Consider the following 17,858-nt stretch of genomic DNA (forward strand, 5'->3'; position numbering starts at 1 on the left):
GAAAAGGAAAAAAATGGTTACGACTAAAATTGGGCCCTTGAAGTCAGAAACGGGTGAATTTATTGTGGGGAACAAGGAAATGGCAGATGAGTTGAATAGGTACTTTGGATCTGTCTTCACTAGGGAAGACACAAGCAATCTCCCAGAAGCAGTAGTGGCTGAAGGACCGAGGGTAATGGACGAACTGAAGGGCATTTATATTAGGCAGGAAATGGTGTTGGATAGACTGTTAGATCTGAAGGCTCGTAAGTCCCCGGGACCTGATGGTCCGCATCCCAGGGTACTTAAGGAGGTGGCTCTAGAAATTGTGGACACGTTGGTAATTATTTTCCAAGGTTCTATAGATTCATGATCAGTTCCTGCGGATTGGAAGGTGGCAAATGTTGTCCCACTTTTCAAGAAAGGAGGGAGAGAGAAAACAGGAAATTACAGACTGGTTAGCCTGACGTCAGTGGTGGGAAAGATGCTGGAGTCAATTACAACTTATTTGGATAGCAGTAACAGAGTAGGTCAGAGTCAGCATGGATTTACGAAGGGGAAATTGTGCTTGACTAATCTTCTGGAATTTTTTGAGGATGTATCTATGAAGATGGATAAGGGAGAGCCAGTGGATGTAGTGTACCTGGACTTTCAGAAAGCCTTTGATAAAGTCCCGCATAGGAGATTGGTGAACAAAATTAGGGCACATGGTATTGGGGGCAAAATACTGAGTTGGGTTGAAAATTGGCTGGCTGACAGGAAGCAAAGAGTAGTGATAAACGAGTCCCTTTCGGCAGGCAGTGACTAGTGGGGTACCACAAGGTTCGGTGCTGGGATCGCAGCTGTTTATGATATATATTAATGATATAGACGAAGGCATTAGAAGTAATATTAGCAAATTTGCTGATGACACAAAGTTGGGTGGCAGTGTGAAATGTGAGGAGGATGTTATTAGAATACAGGGTGACTTGGGCAGGCTAGGTGAGTGGACGGATGCATGGCAGAGGCAGTTTAATGTGGATAAATGTGTGGTTATAGACTTTGGTGGCAAGAACAGGAAGGCAGATTACTATCTCAATGGAGTCAAGTTAGGTAAAGGGGAAGCACAACGAGATCTAGGTGTTCTTGTACATCAATGAAAGCAAGCATGCAGGTACAGCAGGTAGTGAAGAAAGCTAATACCATGCTGGCCTTCATCACAAGAGGAATTGAGTATAGGAGCAAAGAGGTCCTTCTGCAGCTGTACAGGGCCCTGGTGAGACCGCACCCGGAGTATTGTGTGCAGTTTTGGTCTCCCAATTTGAGGAAGGACATTCTTGCTATTGAGGGAGTGCAGCGTAGGTTCACAAGGTCAATTCCCGGAATGGCGGGACTATCATATGTTGAAAGATTGGAGTGACTGGGCTTGTATACTCTTGAGTTTAGAAGGATAGAGGGGATCTGATTGAGACGTATAAGATTATTAAGGGATTGGACACTGTGGAGGCAGGAAGCATGTTTCTGCTGATGGGTGGGTCCAGGACCAGAGGACACAGTTTAAAAATAAGGGGTAGGCCATTTAGAACAAGAGTCGAGGAAAAACTTCTTCACCCAGAGAGTGGTGGATATATGGAATGCTCTGCCCCAGAAGGCAGTGGAGGCCAACTCTCTGGATGCTTTCAAGAAAGAGATAGACAGAGCTCTTAAAGATAGTGGAATCAAGGGTTATGGGGATAAGGCAGGAACAGGATACTGATTATGGATGATCAGCCATGATCATAATGAATGGTGGTGCTGGCTCAAAGGGCCGAATGGCCTACTCCAGCACCTGTTGTCTATTGTTGCTATTGGCTCTATAGGTCCAAGATTACCAAGGCCAAGGTGATTTTTTTCTTTACATGAATGAAAACACCGAGACATTGCTAACTTTTATGACACAGCTGCTCTCATTCTGCTTATGTTGAAAATGATTTCACTAGTATTTGAATTTAAGCTGATTTGTATGCATACAAGACTATCTATTGACAGTACCAAATTAAAGCCTATTTGAATGTGAGGAGAAACATTTTGGATTACCTAACTGATGATTAACAGGAACACATTATATAATAAGAAGTTGTCACTTCTGAGGAAGCATGAAAAAAAAGAAAGATTTTACCTCTGTTCAAGATATTCTGAAAGACCTGTTGTGACGTTTCATCATTGAAAGGGGGAATGCCTGTCAGAAATTCAAACAAGCACACACCAAGTGCCCACCAATCCACAGCAGGACCTAGGGCATAGTAACAAAAAGAAAAACATATTTACTATAATTAAAAATTAAATATAAAAATAGCCAAGAAAGAAATAAATGGGGAAATGCTGGAATAATGCATCAAGTCAGCTGGAATCAGAAAGGATGTTGGGCATTTTAGAAACAGAGCACCTTTTCCAAAACCAGGAAATACACATTTTTCTCCCTTTTTTCAGATGCTGACAAACTTGTATCTTTTTACTTTATCAGAAATGTTGATTGTTTGGACATTAAGCTTCAAAGTGATTCTGCATCAGTAAAAATCTTTAGGAATCAATTTGTCGATTTGGTTCATTCTGCTTATCATTTCTAACCACAATCATGCTTTATGAAAACCATATTTGTCACAATCAAAATGAACTGATTACACAGAATCACAGAATGGTTATAGCGCAGAAGGAGGCTATTCAGTCTTTCATGTCTGCATCAGCTCTTTGATTGAACGTTATGACTTAGTACCATTCTCTTGCCTTTTCCCCATAATCTTGCACATTCACTGAATAAAACTAATCATCCAAAGCTTCTTGATTTGTTCAATTAATACTGTTTCCACTGTAATTCCGCAATGCATTCCAGATCCTAATTACTTGCTGTGTCAAGAAGATTTTTCTCATATTGTGTATACTTCTTATACAAATTACAACAAATCTGTACCCTTTCACTCCCTATCATTTTAAGAATGGGAGCATTTTCTCTCATATCGTCGGTCAGGGTTCTTCACAATTTTGAAGAATTTGATCAACTCTCCTCTCCCAAGTAAAACTGTCCCAACTTCTCTAATCTATCCTCATTGAAGTAAAAGAACACATTTGTGTACTTTGAGACACAGCAAGTATGCATTTTACATTCAACATTAGAACATAAGTACTAGGGGGAGGACTAGGTAATTTAGCCCCTTACGTCTGCTCCAAAGTTTCATATGATCATGGCTGATCTCATTTATGCCTCAATGCCATATTCTTCAACCCATTACTAATTACAAATCTGTCCATTGTGCACACCAGTGTCCTGATGTCCACAACACAGATAATGAATTTCACAGATTCACGGTCCTTCAAGAGAAGTAATTTATCCTAATTTAAATCTGTTACCCCTATCCTAAAATTATGATCTTTCATTCTAGGTTGTGCCACACTAGAAAGTATTCTCTCCATATCTACTTTGTCAATACCCTTTAGCATCTTCTATACCTCAACCAGATCTCTTCTAAACTCCAGAGAAAATAGGCCTAAACTCTGTCAGGCAAATCTGCATTCCACCAGCCGCTAAGGTATGGTTTGAACCCCTGTCCATACAGCAATAGCCCGGGCTAATGGATTACTAGCATAGTGGCATAACAATTATGCCATTGCCTGCTGTTTAATAAAAAAAGGTACATAGCATGAAAAGAGCAAATACTGAAAACAGTTTGCTGTTATTTTTATTCATTCACAGGATATTAACATTGTCGGCAAGACCAGCATTTACTATTCATTGCTAATTATGCTCAAGGTAGGGGTGGTGAGCCACCTACTTGAATAGCTGAAGTCCAGCTAGTATAGGTACACCCACAGTGCAATTTGGATGGAAGATCCAGGCTTTGCATCCAGTAACAGTGAAGGAATGTTAATACATTTTTGAGTTAGAATGGTGTGGTTTGGAGAACTTGCAGGTGGCTGTGACTCCATACATTCACTGCTCTTCTTCTTCTAGGCGATAAGATGACAGGTTAAGCGGTTGCTATTATTTAAGCAGATGGCAATCATCAACAGGAGCATATTTACATGGTACCACTGGAAGTATATAGTGTAGCTGGGCTATAGTTCAACCATTGCTGACACATATATTTATTAATGAATTCTTTATAAGTCTGCAGAAATCAGAATAGTATGCACAGGGTATGAATGTTTGCAGTGCAATATAGCCAAACTGGGGGATTAGCTCCATACGTGGAATACATCTTCCTGTTTGGATAGGGTTAGGTGAGAACTACTACCCTTGACATCAAAGGCAGCATTTGACAGAGTATGCTACGAACGAGTCCAGCAAAACTGGAACCAATGTGGGGAAAAACACTCTCTGCTGGTTAGAGTCATACCTTGTACAGATGGCATTTGCTATTGGAAATCAATCATTTCATCTGTGAAGCATCACTGAAGGAGATCCTCCGAATAGCAACTTAGGCACAATGTTCTATACCATTTATTACTCCTCAGATACTGAAACAGTTTGCGTCCACATGTAGCAAGACATGGACAATATCCAAGCTAGGACTGATATGTGGCATGTGACATTCATGCCACACAACTGCCAGGCAAAGACCATCTCTAACACTCAGTGGCATTATCATCACTGAATTCCCTATGAGCAAGATCCTGAGGGATTACTACTCACCAGAAAGTAAACTGGACTAGGGCATAAAAACACTGCAGCTACAAGAGCAGATCAGAGGTCTGGAGTATCCCTCCCCCATTCCAGCCCAACTCCCATCTATGTAGATGCCACAAATAAAGGAGTGTGATGGAATACTATCCACTTGCCTGGATGGGTGCACCGGCAACAACACTCAAGAAGCTCAACACCATCTAGGACAAAGGAGTCTGTTTGATTGTTAGTTTATGAAGTGTCAATCATTCCACTACAAATGCACATTAATGGAAGTATGCACCACTTCCAGGATGCACTACAGCAACTCACCTAGGCACCTTTGAAGCAACTATTAGACCAGAGGCCTCTGCCACCTCAATGAGTACAAGAGCAGCAGATGCATGTGAATACCATTGCAAGTTCCCTTCCAAACCACAACATCTTGACTACTTTTCAATCCCACCGAGTCATCACTCTCTAGAACATATCAATGGAAGCTGCAAACATGGAATTTTTGTAGTCATTCAAGAAAGTGAGCTGGATAATTTCCTAAGAGGGATGATTTCCTGTTATTGGGGGTAAATTGGGATTTTGAAAGTTACTGGCAAGACTGTACATCCTTGAACATTTTCCATTGGTGACATTCCACCACATTATCCATAAAGTTGCATAAACATTACGTTTTGAACGACTAACAATGATTTGGCAGAAAATGTTAAAATATACTTGCAAAAAAAAGTCACTCCTTGAATAATTTATTAAAGCCAACTTCATACTCTCAATCCATATTGCAACCAAGGCCAAACCTAAGCAGGGATTGATAAAATGGATGAGTTTGTGAACAATGACTAACTGCATCAAAAACTCTTTTTAGTACCTCCAAGAATTTAATGACAAATTAGCCAATTTCAAAGAAGTTGAAATAACTTGTCTGCAAGTTAAAAACTGCTATTTGCAAAACAATAATGCACGTTATGCAACGTCAATTCCTCCTGGCTACCATTCTCCCCTTCAACAGTTCTATTGTTTCAATCACAGTCAAGTTGTGATGGAGGAAAAGATAACAATTTAGAAATGAATGGTGATCAAACGCTTCTGCAAATGGACAAGTTGACACTAACGTCACCTTTCAGCCAGCGCATTTAAAACTATGTCTCTCCTTTGCTCAGCTGTCAGAACTTATAAAAGTGTAACAGTAATGCCAGAAAAACAAGAAACATATACAATCCAAAGAGAAATTCTGGTATCCTCTAGCACGTTCTTTAAGGGGCTCACATCACACATTTATCGAAATTAAAAAAAGATTTTTTTTGTAGTTTTGTTGTGCCTAAAAACATCAGCTGCTTAGCGTGAAACATTTGTGTGTTGAGTGTTCATTGGTAGTATATAAGTGCTGCATTTTCTGCATGAATTCAGGTAGTAAGGAAGAAGCACATTTGTTGAAGATTTAAAATACATCTGCTGTACATTTTCAGGTTTTAATTTAAGCGTCTCTATTTCCTGTAATTTCCTCAATGGTTTCCCCCAATTTTACATTTGCCTTGCCTTTCACCATTGGCTAACTTAACAATTCATCTTTTATAACATTTTTTTCATTGCCTCTGAGATTACCTTTTATAGCATTTATCACATTCCTGTTTTTCTAATAGAATTATTTGCAGTTCAGTCAACCAGATAACTTGCCCTCAAATAAACGTACTACATGTTTATTTTGCTTCTTTATCCAGCAACTGTAGGATTTAATTACCTACTGGCTCTCAGCTCTGAAGAAGTGTATCTGCCTAGAACTTTAAGCCACCTTTTCTCGACAAATACTGACTGATCGACTGGGTATATTTAACATTTTCGGTTTATGAATTACCCTATCAAGCTGCGACAATGGCGATTTCTCTTACCATGTGGCATTCTTAAGAGCAATTCAGGGGCCAAGTAGTCTGGTGTACCCAGGATTCTATCCCCATCTGTTGGAGCTGGGCCTCTCCGTACACTTTTTGGAGTTCTGTAAGGAGTTCGCACAGCAGCCAGCAGTGGAGTCTAAATATTTAAAAATCATTCAAGAAAACGTATTTATCATATTTAACAGATCAGTTGCACACAAGAACCACAGCACGAAATATGCTTGCAGGTTTCATAATTTCAAGACACTATCTCACCAAGGCACAAATTCAGCTTTTAAAACACAAAAACACATAACAAGACTAATTCCTAAAGCAGGGAGTGGTGAAGAGGAGGAGAGTAAATTTGAGGTTTTTAAATCTTTGAATGGATGTCACTGGACTATTTCATAAAGCCCAAACACAGAAAAGCTAGACCTTCTGCATTACTTCAAAAAGTTAACTTGTGTCCTTTTTATCATAGTTTATGTATGCATTAGTTTAATTTGATAAAGCAAAATTTAGAACTGGCGTCATAAATTCCTTCTGCGCAAAACATAGAATGGACTTGGCCAGGGTGGTGGAAAACTTAAATAAAAACTAAAATTTAGACAGGTCAGGAGCGGATACGTGCTCAAATTTCCCCCAAAACTTATAATTTATGGCATGTAACAGGAGTCACAAGGTGGTGTGAGGGGCCCAAAACATTATCAGTAAAGCTGCAATAGTCCAATTTCAGATTCCTTGTTTTTGCGCAACTTCCCATCTCCATCGCAAATCAAACAGCTAATTACTATTTTAAAATGGAACATACTATTCAGAGTGAGGAATGGAAGTACGCATTCATGGGAAGTTCAAATGGTACGGATGAACTGAAAACCCTATAGCAAAGTTACGGTATATTAGAAATCTGAAATAAAAACACATGCTCTAAATATTCTCTCTGTCAGGCAGCACCTGTGGAGAGAACAAAAAAAACCGAACAAACAATTCAGGTTGATGACAAGCGTTCAGTGACCCAAACGTTAACCGTTGCTGAATAAATGTTATCAAACTTGATATTTTTAGTACTTATATTTTGTAAAACATTGATATTTCAAAATACGTAATGTCCTTTAAGTGCAAGTTGAGATAGATACAGCAGAGGCCAATAGAATGTACAGTTCTTATCAACAGAGGAGGAAATTAGATTGTGAACATACAAAGTAGCAGTAGTAGTAGACTATTTGGCCCCTCAAACCTGCTCTGACATTCAATAAGATCATAGGTGATCTATGCAAAGCAATTCAAAAGCTGGTTTTAGTACACAATTAAATTGTGGTTCATTAGCAGCACAGTAAAGTGTTGAACGGAAGTTTTACAGAAGAAGGTTCTGAATGGCAATGCAAAACTTCAAGTTTACTGAACAAAATATTCTCCCAGAGATAGTAGGAACTGCCAATGCTGGAGAATCTGAGATAACATGGTGTGAAGCTGGATGAACACAGCAGGCCAAGCAGCATCAGAGGAGCAGGAAAGCTCGACGTTTCAGGTGCGTTGGAGGCGGGAGAAGGGGTCAGTAGAGGGAAGGTTAGGTTCATGGTTAAAGAAATAAGTGCGGAGGCGGCAGACAAACTGCTCAATGTCCAAACGAGAGTTGTATTCGTTGATGTGTGGGTAGAGGGGGACTAAGGTGAATCCTTTATTGAGGACTGACTGTTCGTCCTTAGTCAGGGGGTGGTCTGGGGGGGGGGAAGATGGTGAAGACTCGGCAGGACTAGGTGTCATTGTCATGTCTAGAGATGCTGACTCCAACGCACCCCCTCCTTCTGGACACCACCCCAAGGCCTCCTACCCTCACTCGGCCTCCTTATCTCCAATTGTCATCGAGGCATTGATCGCCTCAACCTCTCCACCCATCTCCCCCACTCCCATCTCTCCCCCACAGAACATGCAGCCCTCCACTCCCTCTGCTCCAATCCCGACCTCACCATAAAACCCGCAGACAAGGGAGGCACTGTAGTCGTATGGCGTACTGACCTCTACATCACTGAGGCCAGACGCCAGCTCTCTGATCGCTCCTCCTTTCGCCCCCTTGATCATGACCCCACCCTCAAGCACCAAACCATCATCTCCCAAACCACCCACAACCTCATCACTTCAGGTGACCTCCCATCCAAGCCTCTAACCTCACCGTTCCCTACCCCGCACTGCCTGCTTCTATCTCCTTCCCAAAATCCACAAACCTGACTGCCCTGGTCCACCCATTGTCTCCACCTGCTCCTGCCCCACCGAACTTATCTCCACCTAGCTGGACTCACTGGCTACACTGGCCCTATCCCCCATCTCTTTCTCTGTTACATTGATGACTGTTTAGGCGCCGCCTCGTGTTCCCACGAGGAGCTCGAACAGTTCATCTACTTCACCAACACTTTCCACCCCAACCTTAAGTTTAACTGGGCCATCTCTGACACCTCTCTCTCCTTCCTAGGCCTCTCTGTCTCCATCTCTGGCATCCACCTGGAAACCGATGTCCATTTTAAGCCTACCGATTTGCACAACTACCTGGAATATTCCTCCTCTCACCCACCTTCCTGTAAAAAGGCCATCCCCTATTCCCAATTCCTTCACCTTCGCCACATCCGCTCCCGTGATGAGGCATTCCACTCCCGAACATCCCAGATGTCCTTTTTCAAGAATCGCAACTTCTCCTCCACTGTGATCGAAAATGCCCTCGACCGTGTCTCCCTCATTTCCCGCAACTCATCCCTCACACCCCCAGCCACAATAATAACCAAAACAGAATGCCCCTCGTCCTCACATACCAGCCCACCAACCTCCAAATCCAACGCACCATCCTCTGACATTTCTGCCATCTGCAATCTGACCCCATACCAAAGACATCTTTCCCTCCCTACCCTTATGTGCTTTCCAGAGGGACCACTCTCTCATGACTCTCTTGTCCGCTCCACAGTCCGCTCCACAATCCCCTCCAGCCCCACCACCCCCAGCACTTTTCCCTGCAACCAAAGCAGGTGCTACACCTGCCCCTAAACCTCCCTCCTCACCCCTATTCCCCCAAAAGATGCAGGAACAGCATCTCATATTCCACTTGGGAACCCTGCAGCCCAAAGGTATCAATGTGGACTTCACAAGCTTCAAAATCTCCCCTCCCCCTACCACATCCCAAAACCAGCCCAGCTTGTCCCCGCTTCCCTAACCATTCCTCACACCTCCAGCCCCAGCCCCATTCTCCTACCCACTAAGCTCATCCCACCTCCTTGACCTGTCCATCCTCCCTGGACCAACCTATCCCCTCCCTAACTCCCCACTTACATTCACCTTCACTGGCTCTAACCCTGCCTCCTAGACCTGTCTGCGTCCTCTCACCCTATCTTCTCCCCGCCTGTCCCTGCCTCCCCTCCCCCCCGTCTCCCTATTTATTTCAGAATCCCCTTCCCCACCCCCATTTCTGAAGAAGGGTCTTGGCCCTAAATGTCAAACTTACCTGCTTCTCTGATCCTGCTTGCCTGCTGTGTTCATCCAGCTTCACACCATGTTATCTTAGTTCAAAAACAACTGCTCTTTATACAGTATCATTATTTTACTGTGATTTGTTTAAACATAATCTCAAACAGGCCTTCAATGAATAAGTTACAGCAGCACAAATAATATAAAAAGATAAATTACCTGAAATGAGCCTGTCACTCTGTACGGTTGGGCTCTTGGTAAAGGTGTTGCGGCTCTTGGGTAGCTCCCTGTGCAAAGGGATGTATCCATCTTCTCTGCAGAATCCACACTCATCCTAGATTGTACAGACAAATCAGATTCACATATTGGACTACAATAACTTCGAAATCCTACAAGAGACTTTTTCTGGTATGAAGCCAAAGGATTGACCAGGAATGATGGCTGAAGATCATTGCCACCATCCCCTCTATGACCCACATGATGGCTCCTGTCAGCATTTATAAGCTGATGCTTTGGCGCCGTACATTGAGGAAAAGGTGACATTTTATCCAGGAGGCAAGACTGCGGAGACACATGGTCCTTAGCTGTGAGCTCCTCAAATGAAGTGTCCTTAAAACTTGTGTCTAATACTTTCTCAAAATGGCTTTCTGTGCAAGATGCATCCTGATTTGAAGAGGACGAATACATACTTAAACTTCTCTTTAGACTCCTGTCATTCTCATCAGTCTGAAAACTACAGTTATGGTCATCTTCACAATCCTCCTTTTCACATTGTTCATCCAGTTCACTCAACAGGTTCTTCGCTAAAGCAGCGACAGGTGTAACCTCAGATACTCTTTCAGGTATATTGATGTTCTCTCCAAAATCCCCATTAGTAACCCCAGGAATTTTGCAGTTAGATTCTGTAGAATCCAATTCTAGTGCCCGTATTTCTTTGGTTAAACCAGTGTGAGCAACTGGCTGGAATTCTGGTATTTCATATCCACGTTTATACTCAGCATTAGATTTCTTCCGGCGACAGCTGATTGAAAATGGACTCTGATCCACCTGATCAAAGGTTCTTTTTGACTTATTTTGCTGATCTCTACTTTCCTCTTGAAATCTACAGCCATGATACTCTTGGCTAACAGTGGGTGAAGCGTCCCTTAGGCAGGCTGCAAGATGTAGATTTTCAGAAACAACTGTCTCTTCTGTGACGGTCTGACATAGACCTTGGTTGAAATTTACAGAATTTTCCACTACTTTATTCCTCCAAGGAGGTGAAGGGCTAGGTATAGGATGTGTATTGACTACACCTTTGGTCACCTCAGCCGTAGATGAAGTAAATTTCTCTTCTTTCCTTCGCACATTTTTGTAAAGACATTTTTTGACAAGGCCCTTTGCCAGTACATTGTTGAGGGGGGTGGCCCGAATCTGATTGCATCCAGAAATTCCACTGAACCCATTTTCTGGACTGGTTTCATTCTGAGCTGGAGAAATCCTCACATTTTCTTTATTATCTCCATTCTTTCCAGCTGAATTCCCTGTAACAGCTGTCCCAGTTTTCATCACTCCAGCAATAAGCTGTACAGCTTCTGTGCCCTGCAGAGATCATTAAAAAAAATCCAATGAAAAACAAAGCAACCTGTAAAACATCAAGGCATCCAGTAAAGAAATTAGCTATGTGACAACTGTAAACCAATGTAAACATATTCCCTAACATTGACTGGAAATGCTATAACCATAGTACGTTGGATGGATCAGTTTTTGTCCAATGTGTGCAGGACGGTTTCCTGACTCAGTATGTCGAATGGCCGACAAGAGGGGAGGTCACACTGGATCTGGTAATTGGTAATGAACCGGGCCAGGTGTTTGGTTTAGTGGTAGGTGAGCACTTTGGAGAGAGTGATCATAATTCGGTTACGTTTAGTTTAGCGATGGACAGGGATTGGAACATGCCACAGGGCAAGAGTTATAGATGGGGGAACGGCAATTATAATGCGATTAGGCAAGATTTAGGGGGCATAGAATGGGGTAGCAAAATGCAGGGAATGGGGACAATCGAAATGTGGAGCTGGTTTAAGGAAGAAACATTGCGTGCCCTTGATAGGTATGTCCCTGTCAGGCAGGGAGGAAGTGATAAGGTAAGGGAACCGTGGTTTACTAAAGAAATTGTATCTCTTGTTAAGTGGACGAGGGAGGCTTATGTGATGATGAGACGAGATGGTTCAGATGAGGCGATGGAGAGTTACAGATTAGCTAGGAAGGATTTAAAGAGAAAGTTAAGAAGAGCCGGGGGGGGGGGGGGGGGGCGCGCGTGGGCAGACATTAGCAGGTGGAATAAAGGAGAACCCTAAAGCTTTCTATAGGTATGTGAGGAATAATAGGATGACTAGGATAGGAATAGGGCCAGTCAAAGACAGAAGTGCGAAGTTGTGTGTGGACCCTGTGGAGATCGGAGAGGTGCTACATGATTATTTCTCATCTGTTTTCACTGAGGAACAGGAGAATATTGTAGAGGAGACGACTGAGTTACGGGCTACTAGAATTGAAAGGATTAAGGTTAGTAAGGGGGAGGTATTATCAATTCTAAGTGGTGTCAAGGTAGGTAAATCCCCTGGGCCCATGATCACCATGATTCTCTGGGAAGCTAGGGAGGAGGTTGCGGAGCCTTTGGCCTTGATCTTTGAGTCCTCATTGTCTACAGGTTTAGCACCAGAGGACTGGAGGATTGCAAATGTTGTGCCTTTGTTCAAGAAGGGCAGTAGGGATGACCCGGGTAATTATAGACCTGTGAGCCTTACGTCTGTTGTAGGAAGAGTTTTGGAAAGGATTATAAGAGATAGGATTTATAATCATCTAGCAAGCAACAATTTGACTGGAGATAGCATGGATTCGTCAAGGGCAGGTCGTGTCTCACAAACCTCTGAGTTTTTTGAGAAGGTGACCAAGCATGTGGATGAGGGTAGGACAGTTGACGTGGTGTACATGGACTTCAGTAAAGCCTTTGATAAAGTTCCACATGGTAGCCTGTTGAAGAAAATACAGAGGCACGGGATTGAGGGAGATTTAGCAGTTTGTATAGAAACTGGCTTTCTGTAAGAAGGCAACGAGTGGTGGTTGATGGAAAATATTCAGCTTGGCGTCAGGTCACTAGTGGTGTGCCTCAAGGATCTGTTTTGGGACCACTGCTGTTTGTCATTTTTATAAATGACTTGGACGCAGGCATAGGTGGATGGCTTAGTAAGTTTGTAGATGACACTAAAGTTGGTGGAGTGGTGGACAGTGTGGAAGAATGTTGCAGGGAGACTTGGATAATCTGCAGAATTGGGCTGAAAGATGGAAAATGGAGTTTAATATGGATAAACGTGAGGTGATTCACTTTGGGAAGAATATTAGGAAGGCAGAATACCAGGTCAATGGAAAGATTCTTGGAAGTGTGGACGTGCAGAGGGATCTTGGTGTCCATGTACATAGATCCCTGAAAGTTGCCATCCAGGTTGATACTGCTGTTAAGGTGGTTTACGATGTGTTAGGTTTTACTGGTAGAAGGATTGAGTTCCGGAGCCGTGATGTCATGCTGCAACTGTACAAAACGCTAGTGCGGCCTCATTTGGAATATTGCGTGCAGTTCTGGTCGCCCCATTACAAGACAGATGTGGAAGCACTGGAAAAGGTGCAGAGGAGATTTACCAGGAGTTTGCCTGGTCTGGACAGTAGGCCTTATGAAGAAAGGCTGAGGGACTTGGGTCTGTTTTCATGGGAGAGAAGGAGGCTAAGAGGGGATTTAATAGAGACACACAAAACGATCAGAGGATTAGATAGGTTGGACAGTGAGAGTCTTTTTCCGAGGATGATGACTTCAGCTTGTACAAGCGGGCATAGCTACAAATTGAGGGGTGATAGATTTAAGACAGGTGTCAGAGGCAGGTTCTTTACTCAGAGTGGTAAGGGCATGGAATGCCCTGCCTGCCAATGTAGTTAACTCAGCCACATTAGGGGCATTTAAACAGTCCTTGGATAAGCATATAGATGATGATGGGATAGTGTAGGGGGAGGGACTTAGGTTAGTTCACAGGTCAGCACAACATCGAGGGCGGAAGGGCCTGTTCTGCACTGTACTGTTCTATGTTCTAAATTTTGGTTTAACTCAAACTCCAGCTAGCACGAGGGGTCATAGTTTTAAGCTGGTTGGTGGAAAGTATAGAGGGGATGTCAGAGGCAGGTTCTTTACGCAGAGAGTTGTGAGAGCATGGAATGCGTTGCCAGCAGCAGTTGTGGAAGCAAGGTCATTGGGGTCATTTAAGAGACTGCTGGACATGTATATGGTCACAGAAATTTGAGGGTGCATACATGAGGATCAATGGTCGGCACAACATTGTGGGCTGAAGGGCCTTTTCTGTGCTGTACTGTTCTATGTTCTGTGTTCTAATTTTCATAAGTTCAATTCACAATACCTTTTCACTAAGCAATGATTCACTTAAGACATTCACATTGCACCCATGATCAAATATCAAATGATATTCCGAGTACATTTGCATAAAACAGCTTTCCTATGCTGTTACAGTATTATTTGCTATCCCAAAATATACTTAAGAATAGCATAGATAAAGCAATCGCACTCACCGCAAATAACTGGTGCTCTGGTTTCCTCCCACTGTTCAAAGATATGCAGGCTAGGTGGATTGGCCATGCTAAAATTGCCCCATTGTATCCAGGGATGTGCAGGTTAGATGGGTTAGCCATGATAAAAACCCCATGCTTTTCAGAGGGTCGGTATAGAGTTGATGGGCAAAACTAACACTTTCTGCACTGTAGAGATTCTATGAGTGAATTGCCTGTTTTTGTTTCTAAGCTGAGGGACAACTACAGTTTGTCTCAATCACAAAGCTGAGGCACAAGGTGTTCCTTAAGGCAAACTAATTATGACACAACGAGGGACTGAACTTCAATAACCACATTATATTCAACAACACTTGCATGTTCTGGAAAAAACTGAAAATTTAATTCCAAATAACAGGAGTTAACAAAACTAACCTCCTTTTCCCACAATGGGCTTTTTAAACACCCTGACTCTGTGCTAGAGGGTAACAAGTGGGATTGACTGCTGGCAGTTGATGATCCAAACCTTTTACTTGACTGGATAAAGTCCGGTGTCAAATATCTAACTGGCATGCAAGGACTGCAAGATGAGCTGTCAGCATCTATTGAAGGAAAATATAAAATTTACAGATCAGTGGAGAAATAAAGTATAATATATTGTATACATTTTAAGTGTATGCAACTAAGAACTGTCAGAACCATTACAACATGAGAAGTTAATAAATATTACAGTTTCAAAGAACTGGAACTTCATATTTATTTTAATTGCAAGTGGGTGCAGTTTATTACTCTTCCTTTCTCAGAAAAAGGACTAACCTTCACACACAGCTCACTGTAGCAAAGCTAGAAAGCAATCCTGGAGCTATATATTGCTAGCAGTCATCTACAGACCTACTCACTGACTGATGAAGTATAACATCTGGTTTTCAGCCAGGAATTTACAGTCATCATCTGACAAAGAACTACTGACTATATACTCCTAAAACTGAACATTTATTGTTTCATTGTAAATGCACGCATAAATGATATTCCATATTTATTTGCATTAGTCAAACCTTTTGTCGTAAGCTCTTTGTCACATGCTTTAGCACTCTGAGGTAGAGGAGAACAAAGTGACCCAAGGGAGAGACTGGTGTTGTTTGGCATCATGGGACTCAATATTGGTGCTGCATCTTTTGTCTTTCCTCCTACTGTGTTCTAAATAGAAAGTCAGACATGCATAAGCACTTAACTGTACAAAGGGAAAATCTGAAGGTTTCAGAGCTTCTGTTCTTAACTTTTACAGGAATAATCAATATCAAGAGGCAACTTAAAACAGTGACATCATTTTTTACATTAACATGGGTTGTTTCACAGTAGCTCTTGGAGGTCACAATTCAACCAAATCAGTCAAAATTTACAGTTATTTTATAATAAGTAGTCACAAATGTTTGCAAACAAACACCAAATCAGTAGATGCAATACAGTCGTCATTTGTCCAAATGCTAGTACTACAATAGTATGGGTTAAAGTATCATCACAATAGCTGGTGGAATTTATTTGATTAAAGAGAATCTGAAGTTGAATGCTGAATGCCATAAAAGCCCATTTGGTTTGCTAATGTTCTCTATGGAAATCTGCTATCCTTGCCTGATCTAGCTGACATGAGATCCCAGCCTTCCAGCAACATGATTGAATCTTAACTGCCTTCTGAAACAGTCCAGCAAGCTACTAAGTTTGGGGGAAATTAGAGATGGGGAACAAATGTTGGACTTGCCAGTGATGCACATGTGCCATGGATTTTTTTTTGTAAATATTCAAATGGAGTAAACTTGCCTTCATTGCTCGGACCATTGAGTATAGGAATTGGGATGTTACGTTGAGGTTATACAGGAGTTGGTGAGGCCAATTTTAGAGTACTATGTACCGTTCTGACTGCCCTGCTTTAGAAAGGATGTTATTAAATTGGAGAGGGTTCAAAAAAGATTTACAAGGATGTTGCCAGGACTGAGGGTTTAGTTACAAGGAAACGCTGGGACTTTTTTCACTGGAACGTGTGAGGCTGAAGGATGGCCTTATTGAGGTTTTACAAAATTATCAACAGCAAAAATAGGTGGGGAATTCAAAGCTAGGAGGCATATTTCTAAGGTGAGAGGAGAAAGATTTAAAGGACACCCAAGAGGCAACTTTTTCCACACAGAGAATAGTCCATACGTGGAATGAACTGCCAGAGGAAGTGGCAGATGCAGGGACAGTTACAACATTCAGTAGACATTTGGATTAGTACATGCATAGGAAAGGTTTAGAGCAACTTGAGCCAAAGACAGGTAAATGGGACTAGTTCGGTTTGGGAAACTCAGTCAGCATGGATGAGTTGGACCGAACAGTCTGTTTCTGTGCTGTATGAATCCATAACACTAACTGAACACTGTAGGTGGATGGTGTGACAGGAAACAGATATAGAGGTTACAATATGGAAATAGTTAATTCTGCCCAACTTGTCAAGGGCAGTATTTATCCAGAATAGAAGTCTAAATTACAATTACTCGTCTTGTTTGCATTTCTCTTCATCCTCTTTTCCTTCACAGAACAAAATTATGATGAGGTGAAATGAAGTAGGATGGGACGGTCTTGTAACGCACAAAACCATTTAAGTTTAGAAGAATGGTAGTATCTTATTTTAAGATAGAAGAGGTGAGTGGATAGGTGCCAACCAGGAGGACATTTCCTCTTTAGGCATGGTGGTAAATAAAAGCATGTGACATAGTTCAAGAATAAGGGGTCTTCCTTTTAAGACAGATACAGAACACTCAATGTGAGCTGTTCATAGGCTTGTCATCACATCTTGTAGTTTATCTTTTATGAACTTACAATTTCATGTCATTTAATAAAACACTCTCAACCACATAACATGTCACATTTTTCCATTAAATTCCTCAGTTTCTCTACAAACAGTCCTGCAATTAAGCACCACTCCCAACCTCAAATTTAAATGTTTATTGGTCCCCCAACATCTTCCACTCTTGGTTCCAATCTTCAAACCTGCAAACACCAGGAGTACTTCAATAAGAGTACAGGCCTTAATTTTTGTGTTGGAACGGAACTTGAACCCTAAATCCTATGACTAAAGAGACAAACTGCTACTCACTAAGCCAGACAGACAAATTATACTTCACAAATTACAGATCTGTAAGAGCTTAGGCTGAACAGTTAAGTGGCGAAAGTTTACAGTGAATGCAAAAACATAAGGGGTTTATGGCTATGAAGATTGAGTTGAAGTAAAAGTGAATGTTCAAGAGAAGGAAATGAAATGGGAGGGAATGTGAGAGGAAGAATGCATACTGTAACCATTCAGAAGTATCAAAGAGGACAGCTGC

The 17,858-nt window shown here is 42.0% G+C and overlaps 1 protein-coding gene across 4 annotated transcripts in view; it reads right to left on the reverse strand.

Annotated features, from left to right (window-relative positions):
- mastl (microtubule associated serine/threonine kinase-like) overlaps positions 1-17,858 on the reverse strand; it is a 45,340-nt gene that overhangs the window by 11,514 nt on the left and 15,968 nt on the right. For all 4 annotated transcript variants that reach the window (XM_048524532.2, XM_048524523.2, XM_048524550.2 and 1 more), the window contains 5 exons: positions 15,558-15,699; positions 14,938-15,104; positions 10,141-11,502; positions 6,493-6,631; positions 2,117-2,230 (listed from right to left, as the gene is read on the reverse strand). In XM_048524532.2, coding sequence (XP_048380489.1) covers positions 2,117-2,230; positions 6,493-6,631; positions 10,141-11,502; positions 14,938-15,104; positions 15,558-15,699 — 1,924 coding nt within the window. The remainder of the gene's footprint in view (positions 1-2,116; positions 2,231-6,492; positions 6,632-10,140; positions 11,503-14,937; positions 15,105-15,557; positions 15,700-17,858) is intronic.

The sequence above is a fragment of the Stegostoma tigrinum genome, chromosome 2, assembly GCF_030684315.1.
Source record: "Stegostoma tigrinum isolate sSteTig4 chromosome 2, sSteTig4.hap1, whole genome shotgun sequence".
Lineage (NCBI taxonomy): Eukaryota > Metazoa > Chordata > Chondrichthyes > Orectolobiformes > Stegostomatidae > Stegostoma > Stegostoma tigrinum.